At 35.1% G+C, this 15,293-nt stretch overlaps 2 protein-coding genes across 7 annotated transcripts; one reads left to right on the forward strand and one right to left on the reverse strand.

Annotated features, from left to right (window-relative positions):
- Nucleotides 1–1,215: 1,215 nt before the first annotated feature.
- Nucleotides 1,216–9,333, reverse strand: XRCC2 (homolog of X-ray repair cross complementing 2 (XRCC2)). 6 transcript variants are annotated; one of them, XM_088515889.1, is made up of 11 exons: nt 9,092–9,333; nt 8,762–8,912; nt 7,783–7,940; nt 5,883–5,953; nt 4,447–4,509; nt 3,577–3,714; nt 2,962–3,055; nt 2,446–2,482; nt 2,219–2,319; nt 2,026–2,111; nt 1,216–1,363 (listed from the first exon to the last, which is right to left on the reverse strand). In XM_088515889.1, the coding sequence occupies exons 1-10, from the start codon at nt 9,281–9,283 to the stop codon at nt 2,088–2,090; spliced, it is 1,029 nt and encodes a 342-aa protein (XP_088372015.1). In that variant the 5' UTR covers nt 9,284–9,333; the 3' UTR covers nt 1,216–1,363; nt 2,026–2,087. The 6 variants fall into 6 exon arrangements, with proteins under 6 accessions (XP_088372015.1, XP_088372014.1, XP_059448041.1 ...); XM_088515888.1 differs by having other exon boundaries at nt 1,216–1,382; XM_059592058.2 differs by having other exon boundaries at nt 1,216–1,382; nt 2,026–2,134.
- A 1,825-nt stretch (nt 9,334–11,158) lies between these two features.
- Nucleotides 11,159–14,828, forward strand: UNG (uracil dna glycosylase). The gene is made up of 6 exons (XM_059590137.2): nt 11,159–11,614; nt 11,710–12,092; nt 12,418–12,448; nt 13,061–13,196; nt 13,545–13,628; nt 14,448–14,828. The coding sequence occupies exons 1-6, from the start codon at nt 11,338–11,340 to the stop codon at nt 14,512–14,514; spliced, it is 978 nt and encodes a 325-aa protein (XP_059446120.1). The 5' UTR covers nt 11,159–11,337; the 3' UTR covers nt 14,515–14,828.
- Nucleotides 14,829–15,293: the final 465 nt, after the last annotated feature.

The following is a 15,293-nucleotide window of genomic DNA, read 5'->3' on the forward strand; positions in this document are numbered from 1 at the left end:
ATCAAAAGTTCTTATAACTAAAGGAGAGACGAAGTTAAACATTTTTTTTTTTTTTTTTTGCAAATGATAGTCTCATATTCTGTGAAGCAAATTCGCTTGAATGATGCGTGTATTAGAAATAAATGAATGAGCATCGTGTCAAAAGCTTAGTAAGGATAAGACTTTCATCTTATTTAGAAGAACACCATTTAGGAAATCAAAGACCAAATTCTTGCTATTATTGGGGTGCACTCTTCACAAAACTATGAGACGTGCTTGGGATTATCGGCGTTGGTTTGACATTCAAAAGGTTCGAGGACAGAATTTATAACAAGTTGAATAATTGGAGGGTAAAGTTTATCTTTTAAGTAGGGAATGAGATCCTTTTGAAAGTAGTCATTCAAGCTGTATAAATGTTTTTTCAACCGCTTAAATCACCATGCAGAGAAATAAATTCAGTGACGTTAAAATTATGGTGGGAGCACTAGGAGAAAGATGTGGCGTCAAAATTATAATGGATGAGAGGATGGATATATCAAAGTCTCAGGGTGACTTGGGATTCCAAGACCAGGAGTGTTTCAATACGAATTTGCTCGTTAAACAAAGGTGGAGATTGCTACAAAATTCAAATACTTTGGTTTGCAGGATTTTCAAGGAAAAATACTATCCAAATAATACTTTTTGGAAGCAAAATTGGGTGGTATGCCTTCTTATGCATGGAGAAGTATATGGTTTTCCTAAGACCCCTCAGAGCATGTTTAACGTGGAGGATTGGTGATGGTGCTTTTGTTAAAATCTGTCAGGTTGATAACTCCAACATTTTATGCAGTCCAATTATCTAGAAATACCTCAGCGAGAAACCAAGTGACATCCTTAGCCTGCCAGTGAGCATGCAATCTCACACAACACCTGATAACAGCCAGAATCTAACAACAGGCAAGGAATATAGTAGTTGTATTCTATCAATTTTGTGCTCTCTCCAAATATTCTGCATTCCTTCCTATTGTTCTGTAAAGATATTTGTATATATGGATACACATACAGTCAATGAGAATCAACACTTCTCAGCCAAAAATTGTCATAAACTATCCTAGGAATTATCCCCCATTTTTTTGGATGAGCTTGGGGCTTATGAGATTCATCTTCTTTCTTACTAAAAAAAAAAAAAAAAAAAAAAAAAAAATTCAAGGCCAGAATTTCAACTGCTATAACTAGCTAGAGTAAATTACACATATCTTATCAATATTTTCAAAGAAATATATATTCTAGGGATCAAGTAGCAGAATAAACTTTATGAATCAATATACAGCAAGTACCAACACAACCTATCATCAACCTAAAACGCCAGTACTTCTAAAGCGGGGATGCTACCTTTTATAGACTGCTGCAAGGTCACCATAAACCTGTCATTAACCTTCATTGTTAAAAAGAAAAAAAAATCCAGCTCAAGTGCCAGAGAGAGAGCGAGAGAGAGAGAATTTAGATCACATTTAGTGGATAATAGAGTGAGCTGCTCTGGCTTCCAACGCACTGAAATTAAACCTCTGTGCGCTAGGAGGCCTGAAACAGTGACAATCACTCAATTTCAGTCTCATGCTCAAGTAAAGCTGACTTGTTGAAGGCCTAAAGGAAGCCATCGCTACATCCTCGAGATATTGCCAATATCTTGAAATTTTGTTGACCCTTTGTCATGGTAATTTTAACTGAATAGTATGAGACTGGTGAACATAAAAAAACACTACTTTGTTATGAATTTTACGATGAAAGTTTGAGTTATGAATTTTAGTCTTTTTAGTTAAAGTATGGTAGACTTCCACTTGCAGAGCAAACAAATTGTTTAATTCTTTTTGCTTGGTAAGATCTGAACGAAGTTACCAAAAAAAAAATCTGTAATCAAAATAATTTACACACCAAAAAAAAAAAAAAAAAATCTGCATCAATAAAAAAATTTACAAAATAAAAATGAGAAGCATGTAAAATATGTTTTTTTTTTTGTACGGCGGAACAGAGGCAGGGAGGAGGTGGGGAGTAAGAATTCATTTTGACCTGGCATAATGGGAAAGATCAAGAAATGAGAAGCAAGACTGCACCACAAGTCTCTACGCACTTCATGAAACAATGAAGATGCCAGCCTGCAGGTTCCAAAACAAAATACCTGAGATGTCCAATAGAAAAGGCTAAATGTCTTAATTCCTTTAATAACATTCACAATTGCTGACTAGCATAGGCAGTTGTGTACCTCTTTCACTATAAATTTGTCTATGAAACTCAGTGATGGCAGCAGCCATTCTGAAAAGTAGAGCGAGTGATTTTGATCATTGCTTACAGGGAGATGATCATCTGGAAGCAGTAAAAACAACATAAATACATGGTTGAGGATAAAGAAAGTTAATGGCTAATATTGCTATTAAAACAATCAGTAAGGCAAAATTCGTTATAATTTCCATCACAAAGAAAATTCTGAACCTGATGCTCGTAGAAGTATCCTGTGTGTAACAAAAGTCTGCAAAGATTCAAGATACAAGCAAGCAATCAGTACAGCTTTAACACGGAATGAACACCATAACAATTTCAAGAGAAAAGTGCTTGTGGAAAGTTTTTAATATAGCAATAATATACTTTAATATGTTCCATGCCCACCTCAGTACATCATGCAACAAAGACATTCAATTAAGAAAGTGTAATCAATTATACTTTTTTTCTAATCTCCACAAGATATATCCACAACAGTTATATGCAACAAAACCACATTTAAGGTAACTAATGAACAATCCCCATTAATATGAGGCATAACTTCATCTTAGATAACTAACAAACAAAAGCCAAGTTTGGCTATCTTCATCTTGAAACACAAGTTTCAATTATGGCATGCTGCAATGGGTAAAATATGCAATAACATATGGGAAATAGTTGAATACTAACTTCTCTGGGAATATGCTGGTGAAATATATTATTATCAAGCAACTAATCATGAAACATTACCTGCCAGATAGAAGGCATATACTCACGGTATGGAAGTTGCTGAGAAGTAATCCTCCCGCTTCTACAATTTGAGGTATCCGGTTTTCTTAAATTCCTGTTAACATATTGCACAATAGATCAAGAACCTAAAGTAGACTAGGGACTTGCAAAGCAAAAGCTGCCTTTTCTATCATTGAAGTAAGAATAACACTTTTTCCACTTGGTCCTTGTAAGGTTTAGTATGAGCAATAGCCAATATCAAGGAACATATTTAATCTGTCAAGAGAAAGAGTTAGTAAAATTTCCTGCATCTCTTTTTCTTTCTTTCTTCCATTTAAGAAACAATCAAGAACTCATCAAGAATCCTAATCAAATGCAGAATTTCTAAAAATCATGCATCAAGCACGATGTGAGAGTGTTGGTAAGTAGATCCATTGCCTTCCCCGTCATGCACTTGAAAGACAGGGTTGGTCGCTAGTCCTTTAGTTATTGGGTATTTCACAGGATGGTAGTTGAGTTGTTGCTTAGGAAAGGGCAATATCGTAAGCATCAGATTAGTGTCGGAAGGAATGATACAAACTTGCTCCTGATGAATTGCCAGTTCAGAATCTGATGGTTGGCCTTTCAGGGACTTACCATTTGGCATCATTCATAGCATATATATCCCCCAAAATGGTTGCTTTTGTAGCTATGACAAGCATGGGATGCAGCACTAGAAGCTTTCTAATCTCCTGAACTACAGTTTCTGACACAGTCTGCAGAGAATGGCTTTTCCTACAACCCAAACAATTAAATCATTGAGATAAGGTATAATCTGAGAATGATCTGACTCCCCAAATAAAAAGTTAATCCAATAACTGTCAAATTTCTCAGCATACATAGAGAAACTAACAATAATCAAAAGTTGAATGCATGTATGTGAGGAAGATTACCAATTAGGACATTAGAGGAACAGAAAACCTAGAGCAAAAATTAATATACTAGATCACACAAATCCAGTATATGAAAAACAACTTATTTGAACTCTCCCCTATTTTGGCTAAGTTCGTATTATATACCAATCTTAAGAACAAGATTGTGGCAGAAAAGAGCTATGCTCAACTTTGCATCAATTATACTTGGGTGTATTTGGAAGCTTGGATTTGGCCCTGAACTGGGTCTTGGATTTGGAATTGGAAGGCCCAATGCCAAATCCATTGTCTGGATCTTTATATTGGCCTTGGAATTGGCTTCAAGATCCAGTTTCAAATGCCCTGAGCCATTAGTCTGATTTCACAACAAAATTAAAAATTTGTAATTCCAAACCTCAGTTGGAGACCCTTCCCCCTCTCAAAGCCAGCAGCGACTTCAAACGCCACCAATACCCCCAACGAAGGTGGGAATACTTCAATTAACTAGCAATAATTCTATAAGAAAGAAAAAACAATGACCTCACTCGATGTGTAAAACATAACTATGCTATGTACACAATTCAAAGTCCCTCAATTGTATCTGTTATACTGTTACCTATTGTTACCCCCTACTGGCATGAATGTTGAGGCACGATCTATCCAATGAAAAGCTCCAATGCTGTTAAGAAAGGCATCCACATTCAGATATTGACAATTAAATTACATCAACCTATTTCAACTTCAATTGTGCTAAAACGAAAATTAATTCATAATGCATATCATGCTATGGGAAAGAAACATCACAGAAACATTGTAAGTTTTAAAAGATTCAAATATTCATATATTTGAAGCATGGAAATGTAAAATGTGTATCAGCACTTTTCATATCTAAGTGTAAAGAGAGAATCCTACATCTAAACCAGAAAACCATCCTTGATCACTTTTCAAAGGAAATTCTATTATGATTCTAATCCATACATGTTCTTAATCACATTACAAATATTAAAAAATAATAATAAGGTGCAAAATTTGGTTATTCTTAAGTAATCTATCAGGCCTAGCTCTACCATAGTGAACAGGCTCCATTTGTTTCATGTAAATAACTTCCTGCTAAAAACTATGTCCAGTACAATACATCTTGTTATCTACCAGTTCTCTTATGTTTGGCATGCACAGAAAATTTTCTATATTCTCGTTATTTTCAGTGATTGGAATCAATTTCAAACAGGTCAGAATCATATTAGGTGGTAAGGATGTGACAGTGGGTGATCAGAGGGTTAGGCAATAACTTGAAGGGGTTTGGTTGGGCAATCAACCTAGCAACTAGGGAAATCAGCCAAGATCAATGATATGACTAGTGAATGGAGTAGGGCAATTCGAAATGATTGGAGGAGCAGCTGGTGACCAATTGGGGGTTGTTGGTGATTGGCAAGGAACCGGTTGACAATTGACAAGGAGAAGATGCCCCTCTCACACTCACTCTACACTTTCTTATCTAAGGTTACACCCTAGTTTAGTGGCGCCAATCATTTATAGAAAACCAGTCACTTGTCAAAGAATTAAAACCCCTAATCATGGAGATATCTACAAAAAGATGACAGCCAATTTCCTGGTAACTGGAAGCCATAAGCACATAGAATAAGATAAATCTATGATTAGGCCAATTGATGGCCAAAAGCAAAGAAAGGAAAGTTATGAAGCACAACAAGATACAATGTGATAGGAATGGTTGATTGGGCATGTTTTGAGACAGTAAGGATACAATGTCATGCAAATATATGAAGAGTGTTTATTGATAATATTATAGCATTGATCATGACAATAACAATAATAAAAATGATCATGACAATAATTATGAAGAAAAAAAAAATGCTCATATTAATGGCCTAAACCAATAATGCCAAAAAGGCTAAAGATAATCAAGCATAACATAAAGTACAAAGTTGAGTAAAAAGTAATATGAACCCCAAAAGGAAAAAGAATTGGTAAAGCCATTAAGAAATTCCTAGAAAAACAATTTGGAAACATAAAACTCCATATTACAAGACAAACCTGTCGATCATGAGCATATGAACACTAGTACCATGTGCTTCTTCTTCCTTCTGAATCCGATAGTGCAATGTCTTTTATCCAAAAATTAAAAGAATCAAATATATAATATCTTCCACAACTAATATAAGCTTTAGCAAGGAAAAGATAACAAAGTATGGACAAAATTAATGCACCAGCTTTAACAAGGAATTTGAGCAAATAAACCTAATTTATGGAATAAATGATTGTTAGGACACCAAAATGCATTGAGATTAGTTGGGTTATTAAAGAAAACTTTGTTCATGGATGGACATATGAAGTGATACCCGCCATTGTTGGCATAGTTGATAATGCTTGAGAATAAGCCGTGTGAACCCCCCAACCCCCTTTCTCAAAGCAAAATACATAAATAAGTTCCATATGGTAGAACTTATTGCATTCAATAGAATTCCACATTATCAAGTTATAGGCAAGTTTGTTCCAGTTATTGCATATCAAGTAACAAAAGCTAGTTCTGTACTTTTCTATTTGATGAAATTAAAAATACTATTGGATGCCATAAGGCACTCTAACAATTGTGATACTTGGAGAAACACAAAGAATTGTCATTAGTCTCCTAGAAAGTGTTGCAGAGGTGGTGCATTGCCATCATAAGATCATGTCACAAGATGTTAATACCTGTAACAAGCACAAGAACTCAACACAGTTGGTTGTATAAGTTCTAGTTTGCCCATTAATAAGTTCTCAGTGATGACACATTTTAATTAAAGAATATCACTAATGCTTATTTCCATGAGATGGTAACGAGCTATGATAAGTGGAAATTTATGCTTCAATTTGCCATTTAAGCTAGTGGAAGAGATATGATTCTGACCCCATCAAATAGCAGCAACTTTGGAGATTACAAAATACCCAATAACAGAAAAGGATGTGGTGCTAATACACATTAATTTTCCTATAAAAAAAAAAAAAAAAAAAAACCAAGAAGTAACTGTTTCAGCAGTTCACTCAATACTTGGAGGCAGGTCAAGAAGTCTAAAGAATAATCACAAATGACATGGTTCCTAAAAAATTAAGCTTCCCACATATATGAATTTCAACACATCTTTTATGCAAGTTTTGCTAGATGCCACTTTTATCCACATCAGAGGCATTTGACAATAATTCTCCTTGATCATTTTCCTCTAATTTTTTCTCCTTTTTTTGCATTTCTTTTTTTTAAAAAAAAAAAAAAAAAAACTAGAGCACATTTATTCCCTCCTCTTGGGATGCCTTATCCTTCTCCTCTATGCCCACCATTCATAAGAATAAAGCTGTGTTTCTTCTCAATGGATTTTTCGTTTTTAAAGGAAAAGGAATTATTACATGGGTATCTTGGTGAGCAAATGATAAGTGACCAAGTTTTTGTCAACTCGAGCAGGCTCCAGAAAAGAAATATGTAGATTCAGTATGATTTGATATTCCCACATTAACTCTAAATTCTAGCAGTACATAACAAGTAGATCGTTGTAATTGTAGTTTCTTAAGCAGGTAATTTTTTACTTCCACGTGAAGTAACTGTTGGTAGTTATTATTGAAATTATTATGTAGTGATGTATACTTTGCCTCGAAATAAAGCAAGAATTCTTGTGGGAGCATGCTTTTATGATTAACTCTTACTTTTTAGGAAGAGCATTGTTTTGCACTTTACATCTCCTCAACTATGTGGGTCTGGTCTTTCCCTTTTCTCTTGCATCTACTTCCCCTTTTTTTCCTGACTTGTAATGGCTTCAAAAGCAACTTACATTTTAAGGTAAAACCCATACTATAGAATAACACCAACATGAAAAAACAGAAAATAAATTAGAGATAAAATGGATACTTTAGATTTTTTTTATTAGAATAAGCACTTACAGAGAGAGAGGAAAAAAAAACTCCTCACCTTGAGAGTGGCAAGAAATTCAAAACTATCATAACATCGGGCATACAAGAATCGTCTCATACACAAAACATATAATTCCTCATCATAAGCTGGTCTCCTTTTTTTATCATTGTTCCATAAGTCAAAATCCATCTTCTCCGAATCTATTTTCATTGATCCTACAAAATTCAAACCAAACTATAACAAATTTAAAGCTTAACTTGCTCAAACTTCCAAACAAACAAAGATATGGAAAGATAAGATTTGTTATTGGACGAAAGAAAATCATATCAGGATTCCTACAACACACACAATAGTAGCTACAGCCCTTTTCCATGGCTGCATCAACACATCATATAAACTTCGGCCCCCAATGCCTTCCCTTCCCATATGAATAATTGGCTAGCATTGTACTCTCATTCTCAGTATGGAGAACAATAAACAAATAAACCATTTATTTCATCTGGTCTTGCACAAAAAAGTGACGTGGTAATGAAAGGTATCATTAACCCCTTCTCTAAAGCTCTTGCTTTCAGTTTCCAGTTCGTATACGATTGCAAAAGCATAGAGCATAGGTTTGACCTATAGTGTTTGGTCTTTGAGTTGGAGAACCTTTTCTTTGTCATTTATCCAATGACAAAGTTGTCCTCCAAATTGGGTTTTAAGAAATTCTTCCAGCCCAACATGCTCTAAGAATATAAGTCAGTTTAATAAGCTGGCTTGGAGAAATTTCCTAAAACCCAGTTCCTGCTTAAGATAAACTAAATGAGCTATAAAAGAAGGGATAAAGTGTAACAGCACGTCAGTGACCACATGTAAGGTTTCTCTTTCAGACAAAGTGTCAAACAGTTATCACGAGTGAAAGAATCGGACACTATATCCGGCGATACCAGTTGAGTAACAAATTATGCAGCCAATAAGCCTAACTGTGAGACTCTCTTAGCGACGCATAGACTTAGATTTTGATCAAAAAACAAAGGAATGTTGCACGGATTCTTACCAATAGATTCCCCAATTATTCGATGCTTTAGCATTTCTGAAAAGCGCAAAATATCAAATCGACAGTCCAAGTCAAGGAACACAACCAAGTGGTCCGAGCCTCCATAGTGCACCCCATTCCACTCTTTAGGAAGAACACAGCTCACTGCAGCCTACACATATTCAATTATGGGGTACGGGGTAATCGTGTTAATTGAATTAAGGCTCCCTTTGTTTCTACGTAAATCGTTTTCTGTAAAATATCTTCAGCATTTTTCAATGTTTGGATACACTTAGAAAATTTCAACTTTCAAATTTTAATAGATGAAATATGGGGAATTATGTTTGGTACCTGAATCAGGACGTGGGTTTTGGAAGAAGGAGAGGGCCCGACAAGCTCAACCACGTTACCGACGCGTAGAGGAACCCTATGAAGCGGCGGAAGAAGCAAGAAGGGGCGCGCTGTTAGGACTCTAGCGAGCATCTCTTTGGCGCTCTCGTCCCCATCGATCCACCCTTTGGGGCTGCCCACCACCTGCTCCATTTTTCACTTCAAACTGCTTACGGACGCCTTTGGGCGGGAGGATACCCACTCCGAGGTAAATCACTAAAGCCAAATCGCACATTCTATAATATATATATATATATATATATATATATATATAGTGCTAAAAAAAATTGGTAAAACTTAAGTTAATTTCATGAACTTTCAACCACGTACTCTCAATTTTAATGTATTAAACTTTTAATTTATTGTAATGGTACCAATTTATTAGGTTTTTTAAAAAAAAATGATGTCAAAATTTCCAAAATATACATGCTCTTTTATAAAAGTGATATAAAAATTGTTAAACACCACTTACCCCATGTAGTTTAACTACTTTATTTTTACCCATTTATGTTTTATTTTGTATCACGTATGGTGTCTTACTCATTACTAAAAGAAGAGAGAGTATCTTCATCTAACTTCCATTCATAAATTGACGAAAATCTACATAAATACTCTTAAAAGCTCGACAGGTGCCCTTAAAAATTAAAAATATTAAAAAAAGAAATTGGAAAAAAGGGTGGCTGGTTTGAGGTGGCTTAACAGCCATAACCCACCCCAATGTCCCTTCAAACCACCTCCAACTTGCAAAATGAGGCTAGGTGATTGAAACCACCTTCAACAGCCTCGAGAGTGGCTTAACCCACCCCGCTTGCCCTTAACCTTGTTTTTTTTTTTTTTTAAAGAGTTTAGGTTTTTTAGGGGTGGCTAAACTACCCATAAAGGCTATTGGGTGGTTGAGACACCCCTAAAGGGCTTAAACCCTGTAAATTAAATTTGGAGAGTTATCTTTGGCCACCTCAGGCCAAACTAAGGTGGCAAAGCTATCCCAAGGCTGTTGGGAATGGTTTTGGTTACCCCATTTTGTAAGTTGGGGGTGATTCGACCACCCTCAAACTCGTTAGGGGTGGCTGGACCCCTTAAGGCAAATTAGGAGTGGAGGGTTGCTGACCACTTTCATTTTGTCTATTTTCAAAAAATGTTTTTAATAATAATAATATTATTTTTTTTAAAAAAAATAGGGACACATATTGAGTTGTTAAAGGTATTGATGTGGATTTTCATCAAATTGGACAAAAATACTATATCTAATTTTAGTCATAAGCGAGGTACTATATGCAATACAAAATGAAGCTTAAGTGGGTAAAAATAAAAGAATTAAACCACATGGGCAAAAATGTTGTTAACCCTAAGAAAATCACAAATAGTTAGACGTGAGTATTTTTGTAAATTATATTAAACCTAACTAACACCTAAATATTTATATATTTTTTTTTTTAAAAAAAAAAGATATTTTGGTAATTTTGACGTCCCTCAATTAAGATTTAACGAAAAAAAAAATCTAATGAATTAGTAACATTTTAAAAAATTAAAAGTTCAGTAAATTAAATTAAAAGATTTCAACCTTAGAAGAGTAATTGTAAAAGTTTTAAAAGAATTCAAGAAAATTATGTGAATTTTTTTTTTTAAAATCGTTAACTTATGTTGGGAAATGAAAAGAAAGAATGATTTGTAAAGATTGATTTCATGTTTTTAAAAGGGGCTCAAATAATATGTATCCTTCCTGTTGTTATTTGCATTTTTCCAAAAAGGGAAAATTATAGTTTAAAGCTGATAATGTTTTTTAATTCGAATACCAAAGTTTTAATTTGTTCATTCGAATTTTATTTTTTAATTTTTTATAAAAAATAATTAAATAAATAAAAATGATGGGCAATATGAAAAGTTTTTGATATAATTGGTCAAATTGTAAAAATTTAAAATTTTGAATAAGTAAATTGTAAAAATTAAAACTTTAGTGTTTGAATTGAAAACTGTTAACTCTGAGAGGCGACCCGTAATTTTCCCTTCCAAAAAAAGAAAAATCTCCACTCGATCCTCTGTATCCTGAATTTCCCTCCATACCGCGCTTCTCGTTTTCCACTTTTCCCTCCCAAAAGTTTCTTGGGCTTGGGAACGCCACCATCGCTACGCATATATCTTCTATAATGCTCATTATTTTGGCCCAATTCGGTGAGAAAGTAAATTAAATCGAAAAAAGAAAAGAAACGATGGCTTCTGGTTCCTCCAGAACCCTGATGGATTTCTTCAAACCAGCAGCATCTGCCAAGCGCATCAAACTCTCATCCTCATCACCCGATTCAGCGCTTTGTAAATCGATCAAAACCCATTGCCAGTCCGAGTCTCAGTCCCACACCCACCTCAGCTCCGAAGACGATACCTCCCCCAACAATGCCCAACAAAAAGCCCGCATGGAACTCAACAGATCGCTCGCCAAAGCCAAACTCAATCTCAAAATCTGCTCCCAAAACGTCTCCAAGGCCAAAGGTAAGCTCTGCTTATTCTTCTTCTTCTGGTTGTTGTTGTTGTTGGCATTCTGACGAATAGTGATGGGATAACTGTGGATTTGGCAACAAGTGAAGGTGAAGGAGATCATGTGAAATTGTCGGAGCTGTTGGTGGAGGGGACGTGGTTGAGAGCGCTTCCGGGAGAGCTTCAGAAGCCCTATGCTCTGAACCTCTGCAAGTTTCTCCAAAACGAGATGTGCTCTAGCACAAGCGTGCCCATATACCCGCCTCCTCATTTGATCTTCAATGCTCTCAACTCTACACCTTTCGACGCTGTCAAGGCTGTTATTCTTGGACAGGACCCTTATCATGGACCTGGCCAAGCTATGGGCCTTTCCTTCTCTGTCCCTGAGGGAGTGAAGCTCCCTTCTAGTTTGCTTAACATTTTTAAGGAACTGCACGAAGATCTTGGCTGTTCAGTCCCGTCTCATGGGAATCTACAGAAGTGGACTGTACAGGTATGGACCGCAACATTCTCAGGAAAAGGGAGCTTCCCATTTCTCAATTCTAATAAAGTTTCTTTTTTAGGAATGGAGTTGAGGAAAAAGTTCTTAAAATGAAGTACGTTTTTTAGCCCTATTCGGCTGCCCATTGAAAGTTTTTTGACAGTTGGGACCTTGTGCTGAATGTGTTATGTGCTCCTCCAATTCATTATGAGTAGCAATATATATTATTTCTATGTGCAAAACTGATTTTATGCTTGTGGAATTATTTGAAATATATTTCTGCAGTAGCCTCTTTTCTAATATGTTATTGTCTGACATTTATTTTACTGTGTTCTAGGGTGTTCTATTGCTCAATGCTGTTCTCACTGGTAGGGCTCCTCATTTCTCTAAACTCCTAATGAATTTTATTGTCATATTATTGTTAGATCTACTAGGTTTCCTCTCTGAACATTGTTATAATGTTAAGTTGTATGATGGTTTGGGAGCATGATTGAGGCAGTTCTTCGAAAGCTCTATGCAACAAATGGTAACTGATAATAATGTTTATATTCCAAAAGCAGTTACCCTATGAAAAATTGGTGTCCTGGTGTTTGCTTTCATTTCCATTAATTAGATGCAATTGAAATTGGTCGTAGTGCTGCACTTATTGAAAGCAAATCTTTGTGCAAAAATGTTTTTATAATTTTAATTGGCAAAATTGGTTACTTGCAAACAATGCTAGGCAAAATTTCTTCACTGTTTGCCACGGCCATCTAATTTGAATTTTTGGGATTTGTCCTACATTAGGTTGTTCAGAAAAATTCACATATATCCTAGTATGAGTTTGACTATTTTTCTTTTATTTTTTATTTTTTGCAATACAATTTTGTGATCAAAACCTTTGTTACTCAATATATTGCTTTTAGGGCTGCAAATATATATATTTGGGGGCGGGTCTTTCTTCTTCTCTCTCTTTTCAGCCTTTCTGTTTTTGTATCCAGTTAGGAATCATCAGGCTAACTCTCATGCAAAGAAAGGATGGGAGCAATTTACTGATGCTGTTATTAACACAATTTCACAAAAGAAGGAAGGAGTCGTTTTTCTCCTATGGGGGAACTCTGCTCAAGAAAAATCCAGGTACTACCATTTGGCAGGCCTAGTTGCATATGAAATAGAATTTTCTGAAGAAGACATAACAAAAGAAAAAGTACTGCTCTCCCTCTCCCTCTCTCTTGTCATTCACACTCGTGCCCATCCACACACATAGATGGGCTTGAGTACATATGGAGAAATTTCAAACTAAACATGTGAATTATTTGTTTATTATTCAATCACCCAAGATAAATTCTGTTTTCATTCTCTTGATAAATGAGTTCAGAAGAACTTGGGTTCTGTCTTTTGAGAGTTTAGTTTCCTAGGATTTGGGGTGGGAGGTGGGAGGCAGGGTGGATTTTGTTACTGCACCTTTTAATTAAAAATGTACAGGTTGATTGATAAGAGTAAGCATCACATTCTCAAAGCAGCACATCCTTCTGGTTTGTCTGCACACAGGGGTTTTTTTGGCTGCAGGTATGTTTAATTCCATGAAGCATGCGATTAATTCTCTCCATTTTTTAAATTTCAGAAATATAGCAGGAATGCCTTGTCTACTAGATTCTTTTATATATTATTTCGGTCTGGATTGAAGTGATAAGTGTATAACATATTTGTCTGGAATGTAATTTTTGGAATTAACCATATAGAAGTTTTGGCATCAAATGTCCTAAAAAATGCAAATAACATTAAGTTACTTAAGTCAAACCAACAGCTCCGTATATAATCTCGCGATTGTTTGATTTGGCTAGAAAAAGTTTCAAGTGTATTCTTCCAGGTCTTAGTAATAATCTCAATTCTGCACCTTCTTAATGTTTCGTGAATATTATTACTAAGTAGGGTTGTAGATAGTAGTCAAGGACTCAAGGCAATTCTCACCTTGAACATTTATTTTTAGAGCCTAGATATTATTGTCCAAAAGAACCTATTAACTTTTATAGCATGCCAGACTCTTCAAAAAGAAAGAAAGAAGGTTAAGCCATGTGTCAATAAGAACTAAACTTCATTTACATGCTGATTCAGAGAAGAACTACACCTATGATAGAATTTAAGGACTATACTATGTGGTCGACCGACGAATTGAAGAGGGGATTCATAACACCAAGGCTATTATGCAAATTAATAATACAAAATTTCCTACTATTGGCAAGCATGACCTTGAATTTATCCACACTTTTTAACTGTATAACACTTCTTGCAATACAATTTTATCTAGTTATCCAGAGGGTATCTATATCTGTTGCATGGGCAAGAAAGAAGTGTGTTATGGTACTCAATTTTTCTTGATGTGGACAGGCATTTTTCTCGCACCAACCAGCTTCTGGAGGAAATGGGTATTGCCCCCATAGATTGGCAACTTTGACTTAGATGAACAGCTTCTATCCTAACTTCATTTTTGTGTTTGCCAAAATCTCTTCGGAGATTTACTAGTAAGACAAGTTCTGGATCTTCTTTCATATGTAAATCCATTTCCCTACTAAAGATTCTTTCAACAATGGTTCTGATGCAGCAGAATGTCTGCTATGGTTTTTGTATTGTGTCTGTTATGGTTTTTGTATTGTCCAATAGCAGCACACGACCAAAAATGTTTGCCTATTTCTGAATTCCATTTGCTCTACAATGCTGATGGAGAATCCCTCTTGCAATGCAATTATGATAGGGAAAGTTGCAATTCCATTCATTTCCTTTCGGTTTCAGCACACTACATTTCTGTGTTATTTATTTTTATTGCATTTAATTTTCAATTTTTATTTTTATTTTTATTTTTTGCCTATCTTGAAAAATAGATTAGATTAACAAATGTGTATTACATACAAATTACATGAGATCTTAAGGGAGATCTCTTATTTTCTACTTTTTGATCATTTTCATTTGAATATTTGAATAAAACATTAGTCTAAAACCTCCATGAACAACTAACAACAGTACAATTAAATCCCCTATTTCTTTAGTTTTACTATCAAAAGGTTTACTTGAAGGTCACTAATTTTTTTATAAAAGGGTTAAAAGTGAACTGCATAGGAGTAATAAAAGAAAAAAAAAAAGTAAGCCTTTGTTTTTCCAAGTAATTTGAAGAAGGCAAAAGAACGTGACTCATTAGTTCCAAGTAATTTGAAGAAGGCAAAAGAACGTGACTCATTA

The sequence above is a fragment of the Corylus avellana genome, chromosome 4, assembly GCF_965113065.1.
Source record: "Corylus avellana chromosome 4, dhCorAvel1.hap1.2, whole genome shotgun sequence".
NCBI classification, from domain to species: Eukaryota; Viridiplantae; Streptophyta; class Magnoliopsida; order Fagales; family Betulaceae; genus Corylus; species Corylus avellana.

Bases quoted from the DNA above. Each gene is read 5' to 3' on its own strand.
- UNG (XM_059590137.2), top strand. From the start codon at position 11,338: ATGGCTTCTGGTTCCTCCAGAACCCTGATGGATTTCTTCAAACCAGCA. The intron at 11,615-11,709 runs GTAAGCTCTGCT...CAACAAGTGAAG, and splicing joins AAACGTCTCCAAGGCCAAAG to GTGAAGGAGATCATGTGAAA. The intron at 12,449-13,060 runs GTAGGGCTCCTC...TTTTGTATCCAG, and splicing joins GCTCAATGCTGTTCTCACTG to TTAGGAATCATCAGGCTAAC.
- XRCC2 (XM_088515886.1), bottom strand. From the start codon at position 9,283: ATGGAGCAGGTGGTGGGCAGCCCCAAAGGGTGGATCGATGGGGACGAG. The intron at 7,941-8,761 runs GTAAGAATCCGT...TGAATTTTGTAG, and splicing joins AATAATTGGGGAATCTATTG to GATCAATGAAAATAGATTCG. The intron at 2,320-2,445 runs GTTCAGAATTTT...TACTGCTTCCAG, and splicing joins GATACTTCTACGAGCATCAG to ATGATCATCTCCCTGTAAGC.